The 19,287-nt window shown below is 35.6% G+C and overlaps 1 protein-coding gene across 2 annotated transcripts; it reads left to right on the forward strand.

Annotated features, from left to right (window-relative positions):
- Nucleotides 1-576: 576 nt before the first annotated feature.
- On the forward strand, nucleotides 577-17,596 carry phaf1 (phagosome assembly factor 1). 2 transcript variants are annotated; one of them, XM_067390278.1, is made up of 16 exons: nucleotides 577-1,589; nucleotides 4,553-4,635; nucleotides 4,715-4,798; nucleotides 4,885-4,928; nucleotides 5,064-5,143; nucleotides 5,304-5,398; nucleotides 6,652-6,749; nucleotides 7,045-7,157; nucleotides 8,117-8,250; nucleotides 8,369-8,452; nucleotides 9,866-9,948; nucleotides 10,132-10,175; nucleotides 10,276-10,325; nucleotides 10,472-10,530; nucleotides 13,082-13,154; nucleotides 14,539-17,596. In XM_067390278.1, the coding sequence occupies exons 1-16, from the start codon at nucleotides 1,526-1,528 to the stop codon at nucleotides 14,626-14,628; spliced, it is 1,278 nt and encodes a 425-aa protein (XP_067246379.1). In that variant the 5' UTR covers nucleotides 577-1,525; the 3' UTR covers nucleotides 14,629-17,596. The 2 variants fall into 2 exon arrangements, with proteins under 2 accessions (XP_067246379.1, XP_067246380.1); XM_067390279.1 differs by having other exon boundaries at nucleotides 578-1,589; nucleotides 6,685-6,749.
- Nucleotides 17,597-19,287: the final 1,691 nt, after the last annotated feature.

The raw sequence follows: 19,287 nt of genomic DNA on the forward strand, positions 1-19,287 counted from the left end.
ACTATGGTATTTGGTACGGGGGCCCAGCAAGATGGTTTGTACCCAGGGCCCAAAATTTGGTGCTACGCCCCTGGTGGGAACCCCCAGAAATGCCTTTGGGCTAGTTTTGAGGAGCAATTGGGCGGGTTTTGAGGTGAAAACCTGGCAACCCTGCGCGAGGCTAGTTCCGTTTTTTCGTAATTTGAATACGGAAAGCGGTCTGGCGGAAGCTATATATTTTACTTCATAACTTGTTAAATATGGAAATTTTTTACACAAACGCATCGCTACATTCGGAGCCTTGTGGAGTACACGTTTATGACGGATGGATGTGGACGGAAGCACTTTCTTCAGCTCATAACTTACTTGTTAATCCCGCTCACGCCATTATAAAGCTTGGATGCGTCAGGAGGATAAATATATCCAACTGTGTTCAACATTACAACAGTATACCTCTCATAATTATTTTCATTTTGGCGTGGTACACAAAATCTGACTAGTAATTCATCAACATAAAACGTCAACGTCGCTCACACTCTGACTTTTATTTTGAAGATTGCCGCCAGGAAGTGCTATCTCGTTCGTATCGGAAGTTGAATTATCAGCTGATCATGGTGTTTTGGATGGAAGTTGCTTTTGGCACGGAGGGGCTCTTTCTTTATCATCTTAAGCAAATCTTTAACGTCAAAGACACCGGAAAATAAAGCTGCATGTAACAGTCCGGCGCTTCCAACAACCGAAACGGCCGAACGCGGAGAAATCCGTGTTATTATGAACAGATGATGGTCATAAGTGGTGATCTGTTTGCTTGCTGTTGAATCATCGGAAAGAAAGAAAACAACGTCAGGCGAGGCTCGTGCGAGTCACTGATAGTCTGATGTGTGTGTCTTGACTCGTATAGAGCGGTCATAAATAGATTAATTTAACTGTTTGGACATGAAATGTTCTTCGTTCGCTGTAATAAATAGTAGCTTACGCGTTTTATGTGATTCAGGAGTAAGTCAAAGGTCAGGTGAAAGTGTTTTTTCTTTTCTTTTTCTCACAACAGACAGCATTTTTTTAAAAATACTTTATTCCCATGTATGTGAGTTATAAGATAAATAACGTCTTGGATTAATTCACGTTTAAAGTAGTTGATAAAACGGCTGCAACCTGTAACCGATTGGTCCTGGACATCAGCTCGCTGTGACTGACATACAGTTTACTTGTCTAATTTATTTAAGCTTTGTCATATTGATCCTTTTGTTGGTGTGTTTGTAAGTGTGTACCTGTTACTCTTTGTATAGTGTTATTTATAAGCATGGTGACAGTGGAATGCGTTGATAGCTTGATTGCATCACTTGTGTTTTGACATATCTGACGTCAGGGTGTCCTGTGTCACTCAAACTGTGTTTAAAGTCTGTGGGAGCTTTTTAAACATACTACTTCGTAATATTTGGACTTATTTGGTGATTTAACGGTGGATTATTCAAGATTTTTCGAGAGAGAAGATTCAGATCTGGCACAGTCAGAGATCCTCGTTGATATCCCCAATTTCTCCCCGCCAATGCTGGATCTGGAGGTCGTTCCTGAGCGATCTTTGGGAAATGAACAATGGGAATTCGCATTAGGTGAGTGTTGAAATCAAGTTCAGAATCTTTAGTAACCATTGCATGTTGGGCAAGGGTTGAATTGTGCTCGACAGGATGTTTGCAGACTATTTGAAAATAAGCTATTTTATTTGACATTATAGTCTGTTGCCATCTGGATTTCACAATTGCGTTACATGCTTTTTGACACGTTCGCATCTGAGTTTCACTTGACCTGAAAAAGGTCTCTGTTGCACTGAATTAATTATTTGTCCCTTTTAGATTTTTCACTGACTGGTACAGGATATTAAAAGAAACGGTATGTTTAACCGGTTATTAGGAGAGTCGTTATCTCAAAGGACTGCATCTCACTGAATGGATTTATTTTGTGATACTGACATTATCCAACAGAACATTATCTAGTTTTCCTTCTAACTTACATACCAAAAAATAAATGCATGCACATTAAATATAAATACGAGTTTATTATATGTTATATATTATGTTGTATTGTTATTATTTGTATTTTTAAATTATCTTGTAAGTTATCGTCACCATGAAATCAATATGGACATTCTTATTTTTATATGGATATGAGGCAAAAAATATTTGAAAATCGGACAAAAATACAAAGGCACAAGACTTAAAGGTGGGGTAAGCCATATTTCAAAAACGCTGTTGGACATTGTTGAAATTTGAAATTTGAAATCAACCCAAACAAACCCACCCCTCTTTCCATTGCTCCGCCTCCAATCCTAACCTTGCTCCGAGTTGGTCTCGAACCCAGGCAAGGTTATATATATACACACACATACACACACATATATATATATATATATATATAAACAAAAAATATTTTACATTTATTGCAAAATATGTTTAAGCATATTACATATATACATACACACAAATATTTAAGTATTTTGAGAGCTTATGGAGACCGACTCAATTGACCCTTCGCTGGGAGTTTGATTGACAAGCGATCTGACCAATCATAACGCCGAATCCACCATTTTGTCCAACAAAGCAGTCAGGAGTTAGAAGATTAACCTCGGTGGACTTGAATTTGAAAAATAGTGTGTTTATTTACTTCTTTCCGCATTTGAGACAACATTCCTTCTCATGTTCATTCATGTTTATTTGATGCTATAATTAACTAGTAGGAAGAGATGATCGGTTCTCGAGCTGCTTGAGCTGAGGCACTACAGCAATCTGTCATGACACATTAAAGAGCCATAAAACGGTTTCTATTGTTTGAATTTCTTAAAAAATTACACAATTTGAAAGCTGGGGCTTTGTTTAATATCATAAGTAACCTGCTCTGTCTTGTCTGTCGATGTGTTGTCAGTATCCTCTTTGCTCTGTGATGTATTTTTCACTCTAAATCACCATGGCTTGTCGGACAAAGGAACAGTAACTAAGGGGGGCGGGTCTTTGTGAAGGGTCAATTGACCATTTGCAAAGACCTGCCCCCTTTAGTTACTGTTGCTACGTATGTGCTACGTAAGTTAAAAATTACATGGTGGAGCAAAGAAGACACTGACAACGAGTCGACAGACTGACAAGGTTACATTTGATATGAAACAAAGTCTCAATTTTTGTAATTTTTAAAATATATTTAAACGATAAAATCCATTTTGCGGCTCTTTAATGTGCTGTGACAGATCGCTGTAGTGCCTCAGTTAAAGCGGATCATGAATGGATCATCTCTTCGTGTAGCATCAAATAAACATGAATGAACATCAGAAGGAATGTTGTTTCAACCGCGGAAAGACGTCAGTACACACCATTTTTCAAGTTTAACTCCACATTAATTTACTAACTCCCCTATGGCCCTATCCCAAATGGCACTGTAAAACCTCATGGTCTTCCTCTGAGTCCGCACTTTCATGACGTAATGCCATTTTGACTGCCGGGTAGAAGTCCTCTGCGTAGCTCGCAGACATGTGGGCTCAGCAGAAGTGTGCATCGAGTGTGCATTGCTAAAATGACAAATGGACACCCTACGGTCTCATGGAGTAATTCCACAAGACCGAAAGTGCAAATGAAGTGTGCCATTTGGGAAAGGGCCTGACTGCTTTGTGGACAAAATGGCGGATTTGTTATGATTGGTTAAGACAGATCGTCTGTCAATTACATCATTTGCAGTGCTTTATGGGAGTGGGCGGAAATAAAGAGCTATTTTGGCACGTTTTGCTTGTTTCTTCTTGCTGATTGGTGGAATTTTCTGTACAACATCATGGTTAATGTAGTTTTTCAGTACCAATTCCACTGTTAAACATGATTATTTTAAAAATAAGTTGAAATAATGTGGGCTGACTGCTTCAAAAAAAGCAGATCCCATCGATTAATAACTTCATAGTTCACAGTAGGGCTGTCTTTAAGGTTTTAAAAGTAATTGTTAAAAATCATTTTCCCTTTGGAGAAAATGAATCGAGTTTTTACTTTCAAAACCTGACTGTTGCACTCTATAGCAAACCACAATGATCCAACGATCCAGTCAAGTCCCATTCTACTTGTTTTTCTCATTCAAGAAGCTTTTTCACTCTTCACAATAGGCACAACTTTAAAATCAGAATTATTTTGATTTGCCTGTCAATATTTTTTATCTTTCATCAGCTGGAAAGTACTGTTCCTTTGTGTCATTATTGTTATAGTTTTGGTGTGGAATCCAATATTCTTTTAGAGTAAGAGGAGCTATTTTTGTTTGACTGACTTTATGGTTATAGTTTTTGGTGTGAGTGGACCTTTAATCTTCCCTTTTTTTTTTTTTTTTTTGACCATTTAAAAAAACTTAGTGCCACTTGACCAATAACAATACAGTATTCCAGAAAGCTGTGTAAATAATTAATTATTATAAACAGTGACAAGTTATTTTCTTACATACCTTATGTGTTTATACCCTGTAATTATGATATTTTTATCACAGCTGTTTACTCCACTTCTTTTATCATCATGTGAACTGAAACCTGACAATCTATTTGTTTGTCTGGATTTGTTTCCAGGGATGCCATTGGCCCAGGCCATTTCCATATTACAGAAACACTGCAGAATCATCAAAAATGTCCAGGTGCTCTACAGCGAACAAGTAAGGATGTGCTGTTACTATTATTTTCTGTAAATGTTTATTTGTATCCTTATCTGACCTCTTTCTCTTCACCAAACAGATGCCACTCAGCCACGACCTCATTCTCAACTTGACTCAGGATGGAATTAAACTGCTGTTTGACGCCTGCAATCAGAGATTGAAAGTGAGAGACAACATCTGTGTGTGTGTGTGGTTTATGTCTTACACCCGTTACATTACGTTGCAAATATATCTCCAATGTTTTTGCAGGTAATTGAAGTGTACGATTTGAGCAAAGTGAAACTGAAATACTGGTAAGTTTGCCACAATAATTGTGGATTAAATTTTTGTTTCACTATTTTTCTAGATGTTGTAGATGCTGACATCCACCACTAACCACTTTGTCAGCCACAGAAATATAAAATGACCAATTCCTCTGTTCATTACAGTGGAGTACATTTTAACTCTCAGGCAATAGCACCTACTATTGAGCAGATTGATCAGTCCTTTGGCGCTACTCATCCAGGAGGTGAGATTTATTGTCTGTGTCAGACCTTTGTTGCTATATATGTGTGTGTGTGTGTGTGTGTGTGTGTGTGTGTGTGTGTGTGTGTGTGTGTGTGTGTGTGTGTGTGTGTGTGTGTGTGTGTGTGTGTTTTTATTGGGGGATTTATGTTCTCTCTGTCCAGTCTACAATGCTGCCGAGCAACTCTTCCACCTGAACTTCCGAGGGCTTTCCTTCTCCTTTCAGCTGGACTCCTGGAGTGAAGCTCCTAAATATGAGGTGAGACAATGTTCCCTCCCTGTGCTCATGCTCTAATAAAAAAGTACTTTGGTGTTACTTTAAATGCATGGTGATGCCATGGTTCTGAATGATACCATATTATCATGGTATTTATATGGAACTTCAAAGAATACTATGGTATATATCCCAAGAAGCATGATATTGATATATATCTGAATAAGCATGGTATTTTTTATTTTATTTTATTTTTTCGTGTTTACTCTCCCTTTTGCATAATATTTGTTCTGTGCACAGACATGTAGGAAATAGCACACTGCCTTCTGTATTGTTACATCTGATTGTGTTATACTGGTAAAAAAAGACATTTAAAGCTAAGTATATAGAATGGTTGCAAAAAATAAAGCACAACTGCATTACTAACGAAATAAACTATAAAAATAATAATAATAATAATAATTAGCAGTCCCAGCACCAGGATACAGTTTTATGAGAATTATCCTTCAATCTGATAGTTCACTTTGCTGGATATAGAAAATGATGACAAAATAAACATGATAAATGATGTATGCTTAATTTCATATTTCAAGTATACGATTAAAAATTTAACTAATAATAATAAATAATAAGACATAAAATTGTAAGTATTACTTATGAAGTAAAATAATAATAATATAAATAAATTAGTGAAATATTACTTTATTATTAATAAGTTACTTTAAGTAAGATACAGTAACACTATTATAGTTGCATGTAATCCAATTATACCAATATCAGTGTTATGTTAGTATTATTTATATACTATTATAGTTTGTTTAGACTTTATTAATATTTTGAATTAGGTTATTTTATAATTTAATTAGTTAATTTTTAGTCATTTTGTTATGTGCTTTTGGCATTAGTATTAGTTTTTAATTAGTTTAGTGCTTAGATTCTCACATCATCACAGTAACATAGTTTGGATAAATTCATACATTTGGCTGAGGTTACTAAAAACTAAAAACTATTAAAAAAATTTTGTTAATTGAAATAAAGCCAAAATAAAATATAAATATTACATTAAAAAACTAAATTCAAAAGATTTTAAAGTAATATTTATATTTCATATTATTTCGCCTTTATTTCCATTAACGAAAATGTTTTAATAGTTTTAGTTTCAGTTAATGATCAAATAACCCTGACCCAATGTATGAATTTATCCAAAATACGTTATTGTGATGATGTGAGCATCTTTTCACCAGAGGAGACACCTGCACAGACACTGCATTCTACTCCTAGCTGTTTTGCCTTGACAGCCTAACTTTGCCCATGGCTTGGCCTCCCTGCAGATTCCCCATGGGGCCACTGTCAAACGGATGTACATTTACTCTGGAAACAACCTTCAAGAAACCAAGTAAGATCTGTGCATTTGTTTGGATTATTGAGGCTTTGTGTGAGGCTAAAAATGTGTAAAAACACCACCACTAATGAATGATTATATGCATAAGACTTTTGAGCATGGATGTGTTTACTAACAGAATGTAAACTTCAAAGTCATCTTATTATGTTCATTTATAATTTTGCTGTGACCCAAGGGGAGCATTAATCTGCATTTAGTCTGTAACCTTGGGTGTCTAATTTTGAATGCTCAGTTTAAGAATTTGTTAAGAATCTCATGGGTTGCATTTCCTTAATATATTTCTTCACAGGGCTCCGGTGATGCCTCTAGCCTGTTTCCTTGGTAATGTGTATGCAGAAAGTGTGGAGGTGCTGAGGGATGGGGCGGGACCGACGGGTCTCAAACTTCGTCTCCTCACCGCAGGTATTACAAGCAGCCCAAATTCATTCACTAATGTCAGAAATCATTATGCAGTGTTTCTATTAAATTTGCACATCACTAAATTCATTGTAAGCCTGTATATCTTTTAATAAGAGTTTCACATTCTCATGAACTCCTAAAATGCACAGTATACTGATATTTTTTAGATGACTCAAAGGAAACGTTTCATCACCAGGTCTTGTCATCGCCCTCATCCTGTACTTTGTAACCACTACAATCTTGTAGAATACCATACTTTGATCATTCTTAACTCTACTCTATGTATTTTACATAATCATAATATGCCATTAACAACAAATATGTTCCTTTTTTTTTTTTTTTTTTTTTTTTGCATGTTTCTGTGTTTAAAGGCATGTCATGACATGTTATTTCCAGTATAAGTAATGTGTGCCTGTGAGATAAACATTTGTGCTGATTATTGTTTGATTGTTAGTCATAACCAGCATACGTAAACAACATAGGTTTATTTTATCACTATAGCATAAACCACAGAGCTGGAATAATCATAGATTTATTGATCTTAACAAAGATGTTTATATAGCTTCTATTATCCATTCTTTGGTCATTTTCTTCTGGTAATCAGAACTGTGTGACTTGAGCTACTATTAATAGTCCAGTGGTTCTCAGCTGAAGGGTCGTGACCCAAAACTGTAGGGTTGTGATCTATTTTAACTATTTTTCATCAAATAAATGCAGCCTTGGTGAGAGATGGGATTTAAAAAATTTTACAGGCTCCAAACATTTGAAATGGCAGTGTATGTTTATTTATGAAATTTTTATCATAACCAAATTTTCCAATGTCCAAAGTAGAATCTTGGTTCTGTAATCCAGTTTAAAAGTGATATCCAGTGATCAAGTGATAATGTAAATTTAATTCGTAAACAGTTATGCTGTTTGGAATGCTGCTTTGTCACATTGTATGTGTTATTTTACTTTCTCAGGATGTGGCCCGGGAGTGTTGGCTGATACGAAAGTGCGGGCTGTTGAGAGAAACATCTACTTTGGAGATTCTTGTCAGGATGTTTTGAGTGCTCTTGGCTCCCCGCATAAGGTCTTCTACAAGTCAGAGGACAAGGTAATGACCCAATCCTCTTTATACACAACACACAGTACATTCTCAGAAATAAACCAGAACATTCCCTCTCCACATTTACTCTGTCCTGACAAATCTTTTCCTTTTTTGTATGTCTCAGATGAAGATCCATTCACCCTCCCCTCACAAGCAAGTCCCGTCCAAATGCAATGACTACTTCTTTAATTATTATATTCTGGGAGTGGTGAGTATTAGCTTTAAAATACTCTATTACTTAAATTATTGGTCACACTTTAGTTTAGGGTCAAGTTCTTACTATTAACCAACTATTAACTATGACCTTTGCCTCATTAAACCCCTAATTACTGCTTATTAATAGTTAATAAGGTAGTTGTTAAATTTAGGTATTTGGTAGGATTTAAGGATTAAGGGATGTAGAATATGGTCATGCAGAATAAGGCATTAAAAGTGCCATCGAACGTTTTTTTACAAGATGTAATATAAGTCTAAGGTGTCCCCTGAATGTGTCTGTGAAGTTTCAGCTCAAAATACACCATCGATTTTTTTTAAATAAATTTTTTTAACTGCCTATTTTGAGGCATCATTAACTATGCACCGATTCAGGGGCTGCTGGCCCTTTAAATCTCATGCTCCCTGCCCATCGAGCTCGCAACTCTATAATACAGTGCATTTACAAAGTTCACACAGCTAATATAACCCTCAAATGGATCTTTACAAGATGTTTGTTATGTATGCTGCATGCATGCTTCGGATCATGTGAGTATAGTGTTTATTTAGGTGTTTATATTTGATTAAATGAGTTTGATTGTGTAATGTTAGCTTTAGCTACGGAGCACCCTATTGGAGAGATTTACAAAGAATTAAGTTGTGTTTATGAATTATACAGACTGCAAGTGTTTAAAAATGAAAATAGCAACGGCTCTCTTGTCTCTGTGAATACAGTAATAAACAATGGTAACTTTAACCACATTTAACAGTACATTAGCAACATGCTAACAAAACATTTATAAAGACAATTTACAAATATCACTAAAAATATCATGTAATCATGGATCATGTCAGTTATTATTGCTCCATCTGCCATTTTTCGCTATTTTCATTGCTTGCTTACCTAGTCTGATGATTCAGCTGTGCACATCCACACGTTACTGGCTGCCCTAGTCTAATGCCTTTCATAATGTTGGGAACATGGGCTGGCATATGCAAATATTGGGGGCGTACACCCCGAGTGTTACGTAACAGTTGGTGTTATGTTGATTCGCCTGTTCTTCTGAGGTCTTTTAAACAAATGAGATTTATATAAGAAGGAGGAAACAATGGAGTTTGAAACTCTGTTTCTGTATGTCTTTTCCATGTACTGAACTCTTGTTATTCAACTATGCCGAGGTAAATTCAATTTTTAATTCTAGGGCACCTTTAATATGTGCTTTATAAGTACTAATAAACAGCCAATATCATAGTAATATCCATGCTAATAAGCAACTAGTTAATAGTGAGAATTGGACCCTAAACTAAAGAGTTACCAAATTTTTAATGTTTTTAATTACTCCATAACATGCTGTTAATGTAGGTTTTGTTAGTTCTATTTACATAACATCATTTAACTTTGAGCATTATTTGTCTGTATATCTTTCAGGATATACTGTTTGACTCTTCAACCCACCTGGTCAAAAAATTTGTCCTTCACACCAACTACCCTGGTCATTACAATTTCAACATGTGAGTCTCATGTCTTTGCTGTATTGCATTAGTCACTGCTGTTGGAAAAGGTCACTCTGGAGGGTTTGCAGTCTGGACATATTGAATTACTATTGATTTTCACTTCAGTGTTTAGAAATGTGTGGTTTCAGTATCGCATACCACTTTATTTACACACTTTATTGCCCCTCAATCCCATCTCAGATATCATCGGTGTGATTTCAAGATTCCTCTTATCATTAAAAAAGGTCAGTCTATATTAGACTCTCTAGACTAGATCATTATTCTTTGTTCTGTTTGTGTGGTCTCTCTTGTTTGTGTCTCATTCTTTAACATATTTTGTTTTAGATGGGACAGACACTCAGAGTGAGGACTGCATTCTGAGCACTTACAGCAAAGTGAGTTCATAGACAGTGTGTAGCCTACACTTGCTTCATGTTACACATGAAATACAGATCCATTAGATGTTATGCGCTACTGTATGTGATAAATAACTTGATATTTTTAAGTGAGTACTAATTATGTTTTCAACCTTTTCACTCAGTGGGATCAGATTCAGGAGCTGTTAGGACACCCCATGGAAAAACCAGTTGTACTACACAGGTGAGAAACAGATTTTGGCTAAATAAGCATGGAGAGTTAAAAAAAAAGCAATGTGACAAGCTTCACATTTCAAGAACTAGTGTTAATTTTGACAGCAAATTTTGATTTAGTTTTAGTCATAGTCTTTTGACTAAAATGCCATTTAGTTTTAGTCATATTTTAGTCATCGAAATTGTTTTAGTTTTAGTCTAGTTTTAGTCGATGAAATACCATAAGATGTAAATCTACAGTAGATTTAGTCAACTAAAATCTAATTTAGTTAAACTGTAATGCATTAAGCATTTCTCTAACAATACACAGGTCTGATATAGGCACATCTGATATTCCCCAAACTGTTTGTTCACCCAACTGTACTCCCCAAAGCAGACAGTTTTTGACCGTTCAAGTGCAAAAAGACACAAAAGAGCAAAATTCAGTACTTTTCAGGGATTGACACACTTTTCATTGAGGTACTATTATAGTTTTCGTTTAAAATTTTTATTAGATTTAATTTTTAGTTTTTCTGCTTTCATTTTAATTTGAGTTAAAAGTTTTAGTATTTTTTGTGTGTTTATGTGTTTTAGTTTTTGCTTTTAAATGTATATAATTTTTTATTTCTGTTTGTTATTTTAATACCTCAGGTTAAGCTAAAGCTTAGAAACTAGATGAAATAAAATAAGTTTACATTTATTGTTATTTGTTAATGTTTATTTCAAGTAATGAAGATTTCTTGGGTTTTAGGTTTAGTTAACTATAATAACCCTTATACTTGTAAAATATATTGAATAATGTGTCCGATAATGTTCTTAGTCTTTCCTTCCTGTGACAGAAGATACAGTAGTTTACTATGAATTAAATAGAAATTAAATTAAATGCAGTTTGTGTAAACAAAATAGCAATAATGACCAGGAAAAAATAATAATTATAAACCATCCCGAAATTGTTGGCATTTTTGTTTAGTCATCGTCTCGTTTTCGTCCGTGAAAAAATGACGTTGACGAAAATTATGACAAATTATGCATCAACGAAATTAACACTGCATTTCAAGAACCCAAATCAGTGTTATTTCTTTATTTGTTTATTAATTATTACTCGGAGTGAGTAAACTATACTGGCAACCCTCTCATTTGGTACATTACTATAAAATTAGAGGTTAAAATTATAAAATTAATAAAAGAGCCTAATCTATTATATATTCAACTGCAATTTATTTTCAGATATAATAATTACACTAAAAAAAAAAACTGTATACAACTATATACAATATTCATGACTAATTTATTCCAACATACATATATAATTTACAGTAAATAAGCTCCTCTCTAGAGTTTTTTTTATAGCTAACTAACGACATGTAAACATTGTAACTTTCCTGAGTTAAATGCAGTGTTAAATGACATTGTTCACAAGCTGTTTTATTGATGTCTTTCCGTGCAATTACATGAGACCTGATACAATTCAGTAAGTTGTACTGTATCTTTCAACATACCTTGTAATGTTCGTGCTTACCTTTTAAATGCTATAACTTGTATAGACCTTACGTAGCCCCGCCCCTTCACAGAGCTGTGCTCGTTGTCTTTTGTCTTCCAGTTTGTATTTCCACAGCGATCTTACGTATTTATGAATGCTCATTTTAAAATCTTCCCGGTCTACTGAAATTTGTCAAGACATCTGCTTTAAACATTACAGTGCTCACGATAACTTTCATTAACTCTACAAGTAAATCCAATTCACCGGCTAATTAACCTTTGACAGCGATGCCATAGAAATGTACAGAGATAAAATGGAAGTTCAAAGGCAGTATTTTAAAGATGGCGGCACGCTTGTTTCTCTGACGCATAAGATCTATTAAAGTGGAAGAAAGTGCTGCTTGAACTGAGGCACTACCGAGATCTGTCACATAACATTTAAGAATGTCAAAACACCATATATAGTTAGAATTCTGTCATAAAATGGACAGAATTTGAAAACTGAGACTTTTTTGATTAATGGATGCGAGGTGTGCTACAAATAACGTTTGGTGTAGGGAAAAATCATGGACCTGGCAACCCTGGCTTGATTCCTAGGGTCACATAGAACTTGCTTTAACATCGCTATTTAAAGGCGTTATTGCCCTAAATTGAATAAGAGACATTTTCTTCGCACACAGTATGAGTTGCATTCTGAAATGTTTTTCTGCCCCCTTTGGACAGGATATAATCGACCCTGATCATCAGCTGTTTTTAAACAATCAGCTGATGGTTAAAATAATAGCTTTTATTGGCCAATACCGATACATGGGCGCATCCATACTACTAACCTTAGGTAACTTGGCAACTACATGTCAACTTATTCTACTAACACTAACCTAGTTAGTTGATATGTAGCTGCAAAGTTACTTATAGTTAGTTAGTAGAGTGTCTAAAGTGGACTATAGAAATATGCCAAAAATATTTTAATAGTTTTATTTAAAAATAACAACACCGCCTGAATGAAAACACATGCTTAAATTCACATGCACACAGCCACCCCTGCATATGATATTCTGTTTATAATGCTCTGATTAATTGATTAATTGTGCACTGCTCTGCAGGTCATCTTCTGCAAACAACACCAACCCTTTTGGTTCCACATTTTGTTTTGGACTGCAGAGAATGATATTTGAGGTATGTGACTGGGCCATCTGTGTGTACTGTTTGTTTTACTTAGTTAGACTGTATAAAAGTTTCTTTTAAAAATACAAATAAATAAAGATATTATTTTAAAAAAATAAATAAATATCTACAAATGGCAGATCTGGTATTCATGTTTACAGTCCAATGAAAGTATCATTTACTGATCATACTTAGGATGTTCTGATGTTAAAAGTTTGGATTATGCAGTTAAAGGGATAATGAATATTCTGTCATCATTTCCTCAGCCTCAAGTTGTTCCAAACCTGAATGAATTTCTTTCTTCTGCTGAACACAAAAGATAATATTTTGAAGAATGTTGGTTGATTGACCCCATTGACCTTCATACTATTTCTTTTTTTTTTTACCATACTATGAAGGTCAGTGGGGCCCGTCAACTGTTTGGTTATCCATATTGTTCAAAATATCTTCTTTTGCGTTCAGCAGAAGAAAGAAATTCATACAGGTTTGGAATAACTTGAGGGTGAGTAAACGATGTTTGGGTGAACTATCATTTTAAGCTGATAATTATTTTCATGTTATGGCCAGTAACCAATAAAAAGTCACTATTAAAATTATTTTGACCAAAAAAAAAAAAAAAAAACCACAAGTGAATTTAGGCATCACAACATTATAATGTAAATAATGAAAATATGGATATTCATTTATACATTTACTAAAGATTGCAGTTAACAGTGTTAGTAAATTATTAGTGTTATTAAAGATTAACTTTAAGTGAGCATTTGATGGCTGCAAAGTTATTTTAAGTGTAAAATATAAGGGAATTGAGCATGCCCTATTTAAAGCTGCAGTCCGTGAGTTTTGCCTCTTTGTCGCCATCTCTGTCTGAAACCTGCAATTGCAATTATCTCAGCGCTGATGAATCTAATGTTTGCTGCCAGTCACCACATCGGTGCGGATACTGTACTTCAGAATCACAGATTGTAGTCTTGGAAATATGACCAAAATAAGTTTTTTTTTTGTTGTTGTTGTTGTTGTTTTTTTTTACCAGAAAATGTAATCTGAACAAGTAAATAGTACTCCTTCTTTATGTAAACAGAGGTAACGTAATGCTCAAATTTCCAGTGGAAACCCACCAGTACCGCTCTTTTTAGAAAACATTATTACAAGCTTACCATTGTGAATCGGGCTAAGATAAGGAGATAGTTTTGAACACTAGCCGGTTATGTACTTGCTCAAAAAATGATTTTGGATCATTTTTAACCAACAAAAAGTTACGGACTGCAGCTTTTATATATCCAAAATTGTCTTATAGAGATATTGGCATAATATTGGCAGATAACATCCATAGCTCATACACAACGAAGCACTTAATTAACAATTGGATCTCATCTCCGTGCTGTCGTTGTGGTTACAGGTCATGCAGAATAACCACATAGCTTCTGTGACTCTCTACGGAGCGCCTCGTCCAAGCAGCCTGGCCCGTGCCGAGCCAAGTGCCCACTGAGGAAGCCGCCATGCCCACGGTGCCCGTCCAGCCCTGCAGAGCCTCTGAACTGACCAGTAGAGTGTGCCTTCACTCACTGCTGCCATCACACAAGCTAAAGCAAGACATGCTGGGAGTTTCTCTGGAGTTGAACTCGTCCCCCCTTCACATCATAATGGAGGCCTCAATTCGGTTTCCTCAATAATAGCATGGAGGCTGCCCTCAGCCTGCTAATTATCCCAGATAACCATGCAAACCCGGCTCTGCCCCCAAAGCTTTAACCCAGACATGCATCAACGTCAGCATCGTTATAGTACTTGTGGATGCACAGTGATTCAGTTCCACATATTTGTGTATTCCTTTTTTTGCCCAACCTTCTAAATTTCCATACCAGACGCACCAAAGGGCAAACACTGAACCGATTTCTCCCCTGCACGCTAAACACTTTAACAAAAACGCACATGCATTCGACTTCATTTGCTTTCCGATGCGCAGAGGATGAGAACAAAGTCAAAAGAGGACAAACTTTTGCTGCGTAAATTCAACGACGAGTGTGTTTTGTATGCATTTATGTAAGGTTACAAGCACAAGCTAGCACAGTGTGGATCTAGTGCTGTGAAAATGTTCTCATGGCACATGAACAGGCTCACGTACACACATAACGATTCATAAACCCATTTCATACCAAGTCAACAGCACAGATTACCTCCCATTTCAATACCGTACACCCGCTTACGTTGATTCCGTTATTGTTTTGTTGTTCATGAGCGCATTAGTTTTGAACATTTGCACTAAAATACACCTAATTTACTTGATAATTGTCTCCTGTCCACTGAGGAACGTTTTAATTGCAAGTCTCAGAGAGAAAGGACGGCGGGGGAGGGAACGACGACGTGCAATCTGGATTTCAAAGCGAGTTGTAACCCAGACTGGAGAGAAAAGCCATCCACCCATCGCTGTTTCTTTTTCCCACTGGATGTCAGTTCTGTTTGCGTCCTTTTATTTTGTGCAAAGTAGAAAGATGTGAAGTTCTTTTACCTTGTTCAGTATCTTAAAGTCTTAACTGCAGAATTGTTTTGTCGCCTGATTGCCAAATCATTAGCCAAAGAAGAAACAACAGTTAGATCTCTGTCACTTTTAATATCCACAGTGTAAGAACATTCCCTTTTTGATTTGATCTATTAAGTCCCTGAATTGTTTTTAGCATAGCAACTCGATCAATTTTTAATTGCTTTTTGATTTGAAGCTTTCTCTATTGCTTTCTACTCTACAGATTTGTTGCCGACGTTTCCGTAGTAAGTAGATGTGATGTTTCCTCAAGCACAGTGTGTCCATGTCTGTACAGATCTGTAAATAGTGTGCAAAATTTGAACTGTTTCTTTGCCCTAACGGTACCATATCAGATCAGCTGATGTTTTGAACTCCCCTAGACTGCTAACATACTGAGAGTGTCTGGTTTTCTCTGCCAGGGACACTAGAGCAGCTTCCCTCGACCGTTGTCTTGGATGGAAAAGCCTACATTTGACCACTGTCGGAGATGACTAGAGCGTTTTAACTTCAGTAGAGGGTTTGTTCACCTCGAATTACTGTTCGTTGCTTTGCTGCCTGGCAGCGTAACCACCCATGGCTGTCATGTCCACCTCCCTTCAGGCTTCTGCAGTGTGTGGTTCAGGCTAACTCGGGCATTTTTAGCTTTCTGTTACATTAACTTCTCGTTATCTGCGCTGGAAGATCGTCAGTGGTGTTTTTAATATATTTTACCCTTAGCTTTTGGTCTTTTACAAGGAAGATGCTATTAACATTGTGCCTCATCTCCCACCGAGCCTGTCTTGACTTTTTCTCTGTAAATGAAATTGTTTGAACTGCTTTGTGTATGTCTGAGCATGTAAAGCTAAATTGATAGTCATAGTCCTTTTGTTCCGAAAACGTACCTGAATATTAGAGGAAGAAAATAAAAACCCGACTTGTTGGATTTTGAACTCTTTTCATAAAGGGCTAGTTTACAGTGTTCAATGTGTTAAAATTGAAACTGTAGATGACCCTTTGTGATTTGAAGTTCGCAAAGTGGTTGTGGTGTTTCTGTCGTAATACAATTTGTACTTTTTGAAACTGGTGTGGAGTTCCACTTTAAATATGGGTAGATCTTAAAGCAAACTGTTTAGATGCACAATTGAAATCTCCGTTGTCGAGAAGGAACAACACAACCGCTTTTTTAGTGTCATTTAGAGGGGGGAGTGTGGTCTGATGGGCTGATTGCCTGCCCAATCTCAGGTGGATGTTTTTTTTTAACGCCAGGAGCAAGTGAATGCTTTCTTTTCATCAAATGGGTTTTGGCTGTATTGTTTGTTCTTCAGACTATATCCTATTTTTGCATCGGAATGAATGAATGAATGATCATCCTGAGGATTGTAATTAGAAATGGACAACCTCCATACAGTGTAATGCGCATATTAATGCTATGTATTGTATCCCTCTCTATATTGTATGTTCTTCCCCATCCTCCAAAAAGTGATTATTTTTTGTGGATTCAGTACATTTAACCCATTTCTGGAAGTGGGATTTATCCTCGATTAAAAAAAAAAAAAAAAAAGTGTGTATCTAAATTGATTGCAATGTGGTGTTTTGTATCTCAGATATTTTTACTTCTGTAGATTTAAGGAACATGTACACGGAAGATCAATATTATCAGGCATATTTTTGTTGTTGTTTGTTTCTTTTTGTTATGTTTTTAAAGCAATAATCATTGCGTTGGAGTATAAATCGGAATGGTCTGGTATGTGTTTGTCAAAAGCTCCGAATGGTGCAACAATGCTGTGACCATTGGATTTTAGTTTCCTTGTTGAATCTACTGAAAGCATTATCATTTTTTTTTTTTTTTTAACTGCTAATTTTGCATTTTGTTCATTAAAACTGTTACAGCGTGTTCAACAAAAATATTTAAAGAATGGATGTAATAAATATGGGGGAAAGAATGGAGGCATCTTTTGTCTTTTGTTAAAAAACATTTTTTATTCACTTAATGTTCATGTTTACAGCAGGCTACTTTAAGAATTCAGACATTCAATTCAGTTTAATCTAAATCCAAAAGACAGCAGGTCATCCAAAATAATGCAGCACACTAATCAATCAAAGAAAAGAAGTGGTGCCATTTGTCTAATAAAGGATATATATATACAGTGATAGTCTGTTCTATAATATAACATAATTCAGTACATTTCAATGCATAATATTAGTGTCCAGTTTGTGCATACAAAATGTGTCCGATTCCTTTGCGCTTCCTGTATAATCTTCAGCATTTAGACAAAGTCTACAGTAATTTCCAAAAAGAAAAAAAGATATAATGTTGGATATAAGAACCATCTACAGAAGCTTTTGTTTCTTAGATTTTATATTTGAGCAATTTTTTAAACCGTCCAAAATGACAATTTTGAAAATGTACTCATTCTCATGTTGTTCCAAGCCTGAAATGTTCAGATACATACAGATATTATGTGTGTCAATGCAGATCAGAGATTTTCAGTGAATAATGACTTTATCATATGGCTTCAGAACATTTGGAGGACAGATGATGGTTATTAGATGTTTTCTTTTTGTAGAAAAGAGCATTCCAGCATGTTCAAAAAAATCATGAAAGGAAGTCATATAAATGGAGCCCTCATTTTAGGTAAATTGTGGCTACATTGTAGTAATTTGTTCCCTCTTGTTAATTTAGGTAAATTGTCAAATCGCATCCATGATTAACTAAAACATGGGAGCAAATTAATAAAATGTGCACAATAAAGTTGTGGAAACTAATTCTTAAAGGGTTAGTTCACCCAAAAATGAAAATAATGTCATTAATTACTCACCCTCATCATATTTTTGTTGAAATCTGATGGCTCCGTGAGGCCTCCATAGCCAGCAATGACATTTCCTCTCTCAAGATCCATAGTGTTTTTAGTAAACATATTTAAATCAGTTCATGTGAGTACAGTGGTTCGATATTAATATTATAAAGTGACGAGAATATTTTTGGTGCGGCAAAAAAAACAAAATAAAATACTTATATAGTGATGGCTGATTTCAAAACACTGCTTCAGGAAGCTTCGGAGAGTAATGAATCTTTTGTGTCGAATCATGATTCGGATCGCACGTCAAACCGCCAAACTGCTGAAATCACGTGACTCCGAACAGCAGATTCGATACACTGATTCATTATGCTCCGATGCTTCCTGAAGCAGTGTTTTGAAATCGGCCATCACTAAATAAGTTGTTACTTTGTCTCTTGGCACACCAAAAATATTCTCATCGCTTTATAATATTAATATTGAGCCACTGTACTCGCATGAACTGATTTAAATATGTTTCTAGTACCTTTATGGATCTTGAGAGAGGAAGTGTCATTGCTCCCTATGGAGGCCTCACTGAGCCATCGGATTTCAACAAAAATATCTTAATTTGCATTCCGAAGATTAACGAAGGTCTTACGGGTGTGGAACGACATGAGGGTGAGAAATAAATGACAGAATTTTCATTTTGGGGTGAACTAACACTATAATTACTCACCCTCATGTTGTTTCAAACTCATAAGACTTTCGTTCATCTTCGGAACACAAATTAAGATATTTTTGATGAAATATGAGCAATTTCCGTCCCTCCATACACAGCCTTCACAACTGACACTTGAACGCTTCAAAAAGT

The sequence above is a fragment of the Chanodichthys erythropterus genome, chromosome 7 (genome assembly GCF_024489055.1).
Source record: "Chanodichthys erythropterus isolate Z2021 chromosome 7, ASM2448905v1, whole genome shotgun sequence".
NCBI lineage: Eukaryota > Metazoa > Chordata > Actinopteri > Cypriniformes > Xenocyprididae > Chanodichthys > Chanodichthys erythropterus.

What these genes read in the sequence shown, in the direction of transcription:
- phaf1 (XM_067390278.1), top strand. Translation starts at nt 1,526, where the DNA reads ATGCTGGATCTGGAGGTCGTTCCTGAGCGATCTTTGGGAAATGAACAA. An exon ending in AACAACCTTCAAGAAACCAA is followed by an intron (nt 6,750 to 7,044) that starts GTAAGATCTGTG and finishes ATTTCTTCACAG; the next exon opens with GGCTCCGGTGATGCCTCTAG. An exon ending in TGCAGAGAATGATATTTGAG is followed by an intron (nt 13,155 to 14,538) that starts GTATGTGACTGG and finishes TTGTGGTTACAG; the next exon opens with GTCATGCAGAATAACCACAT.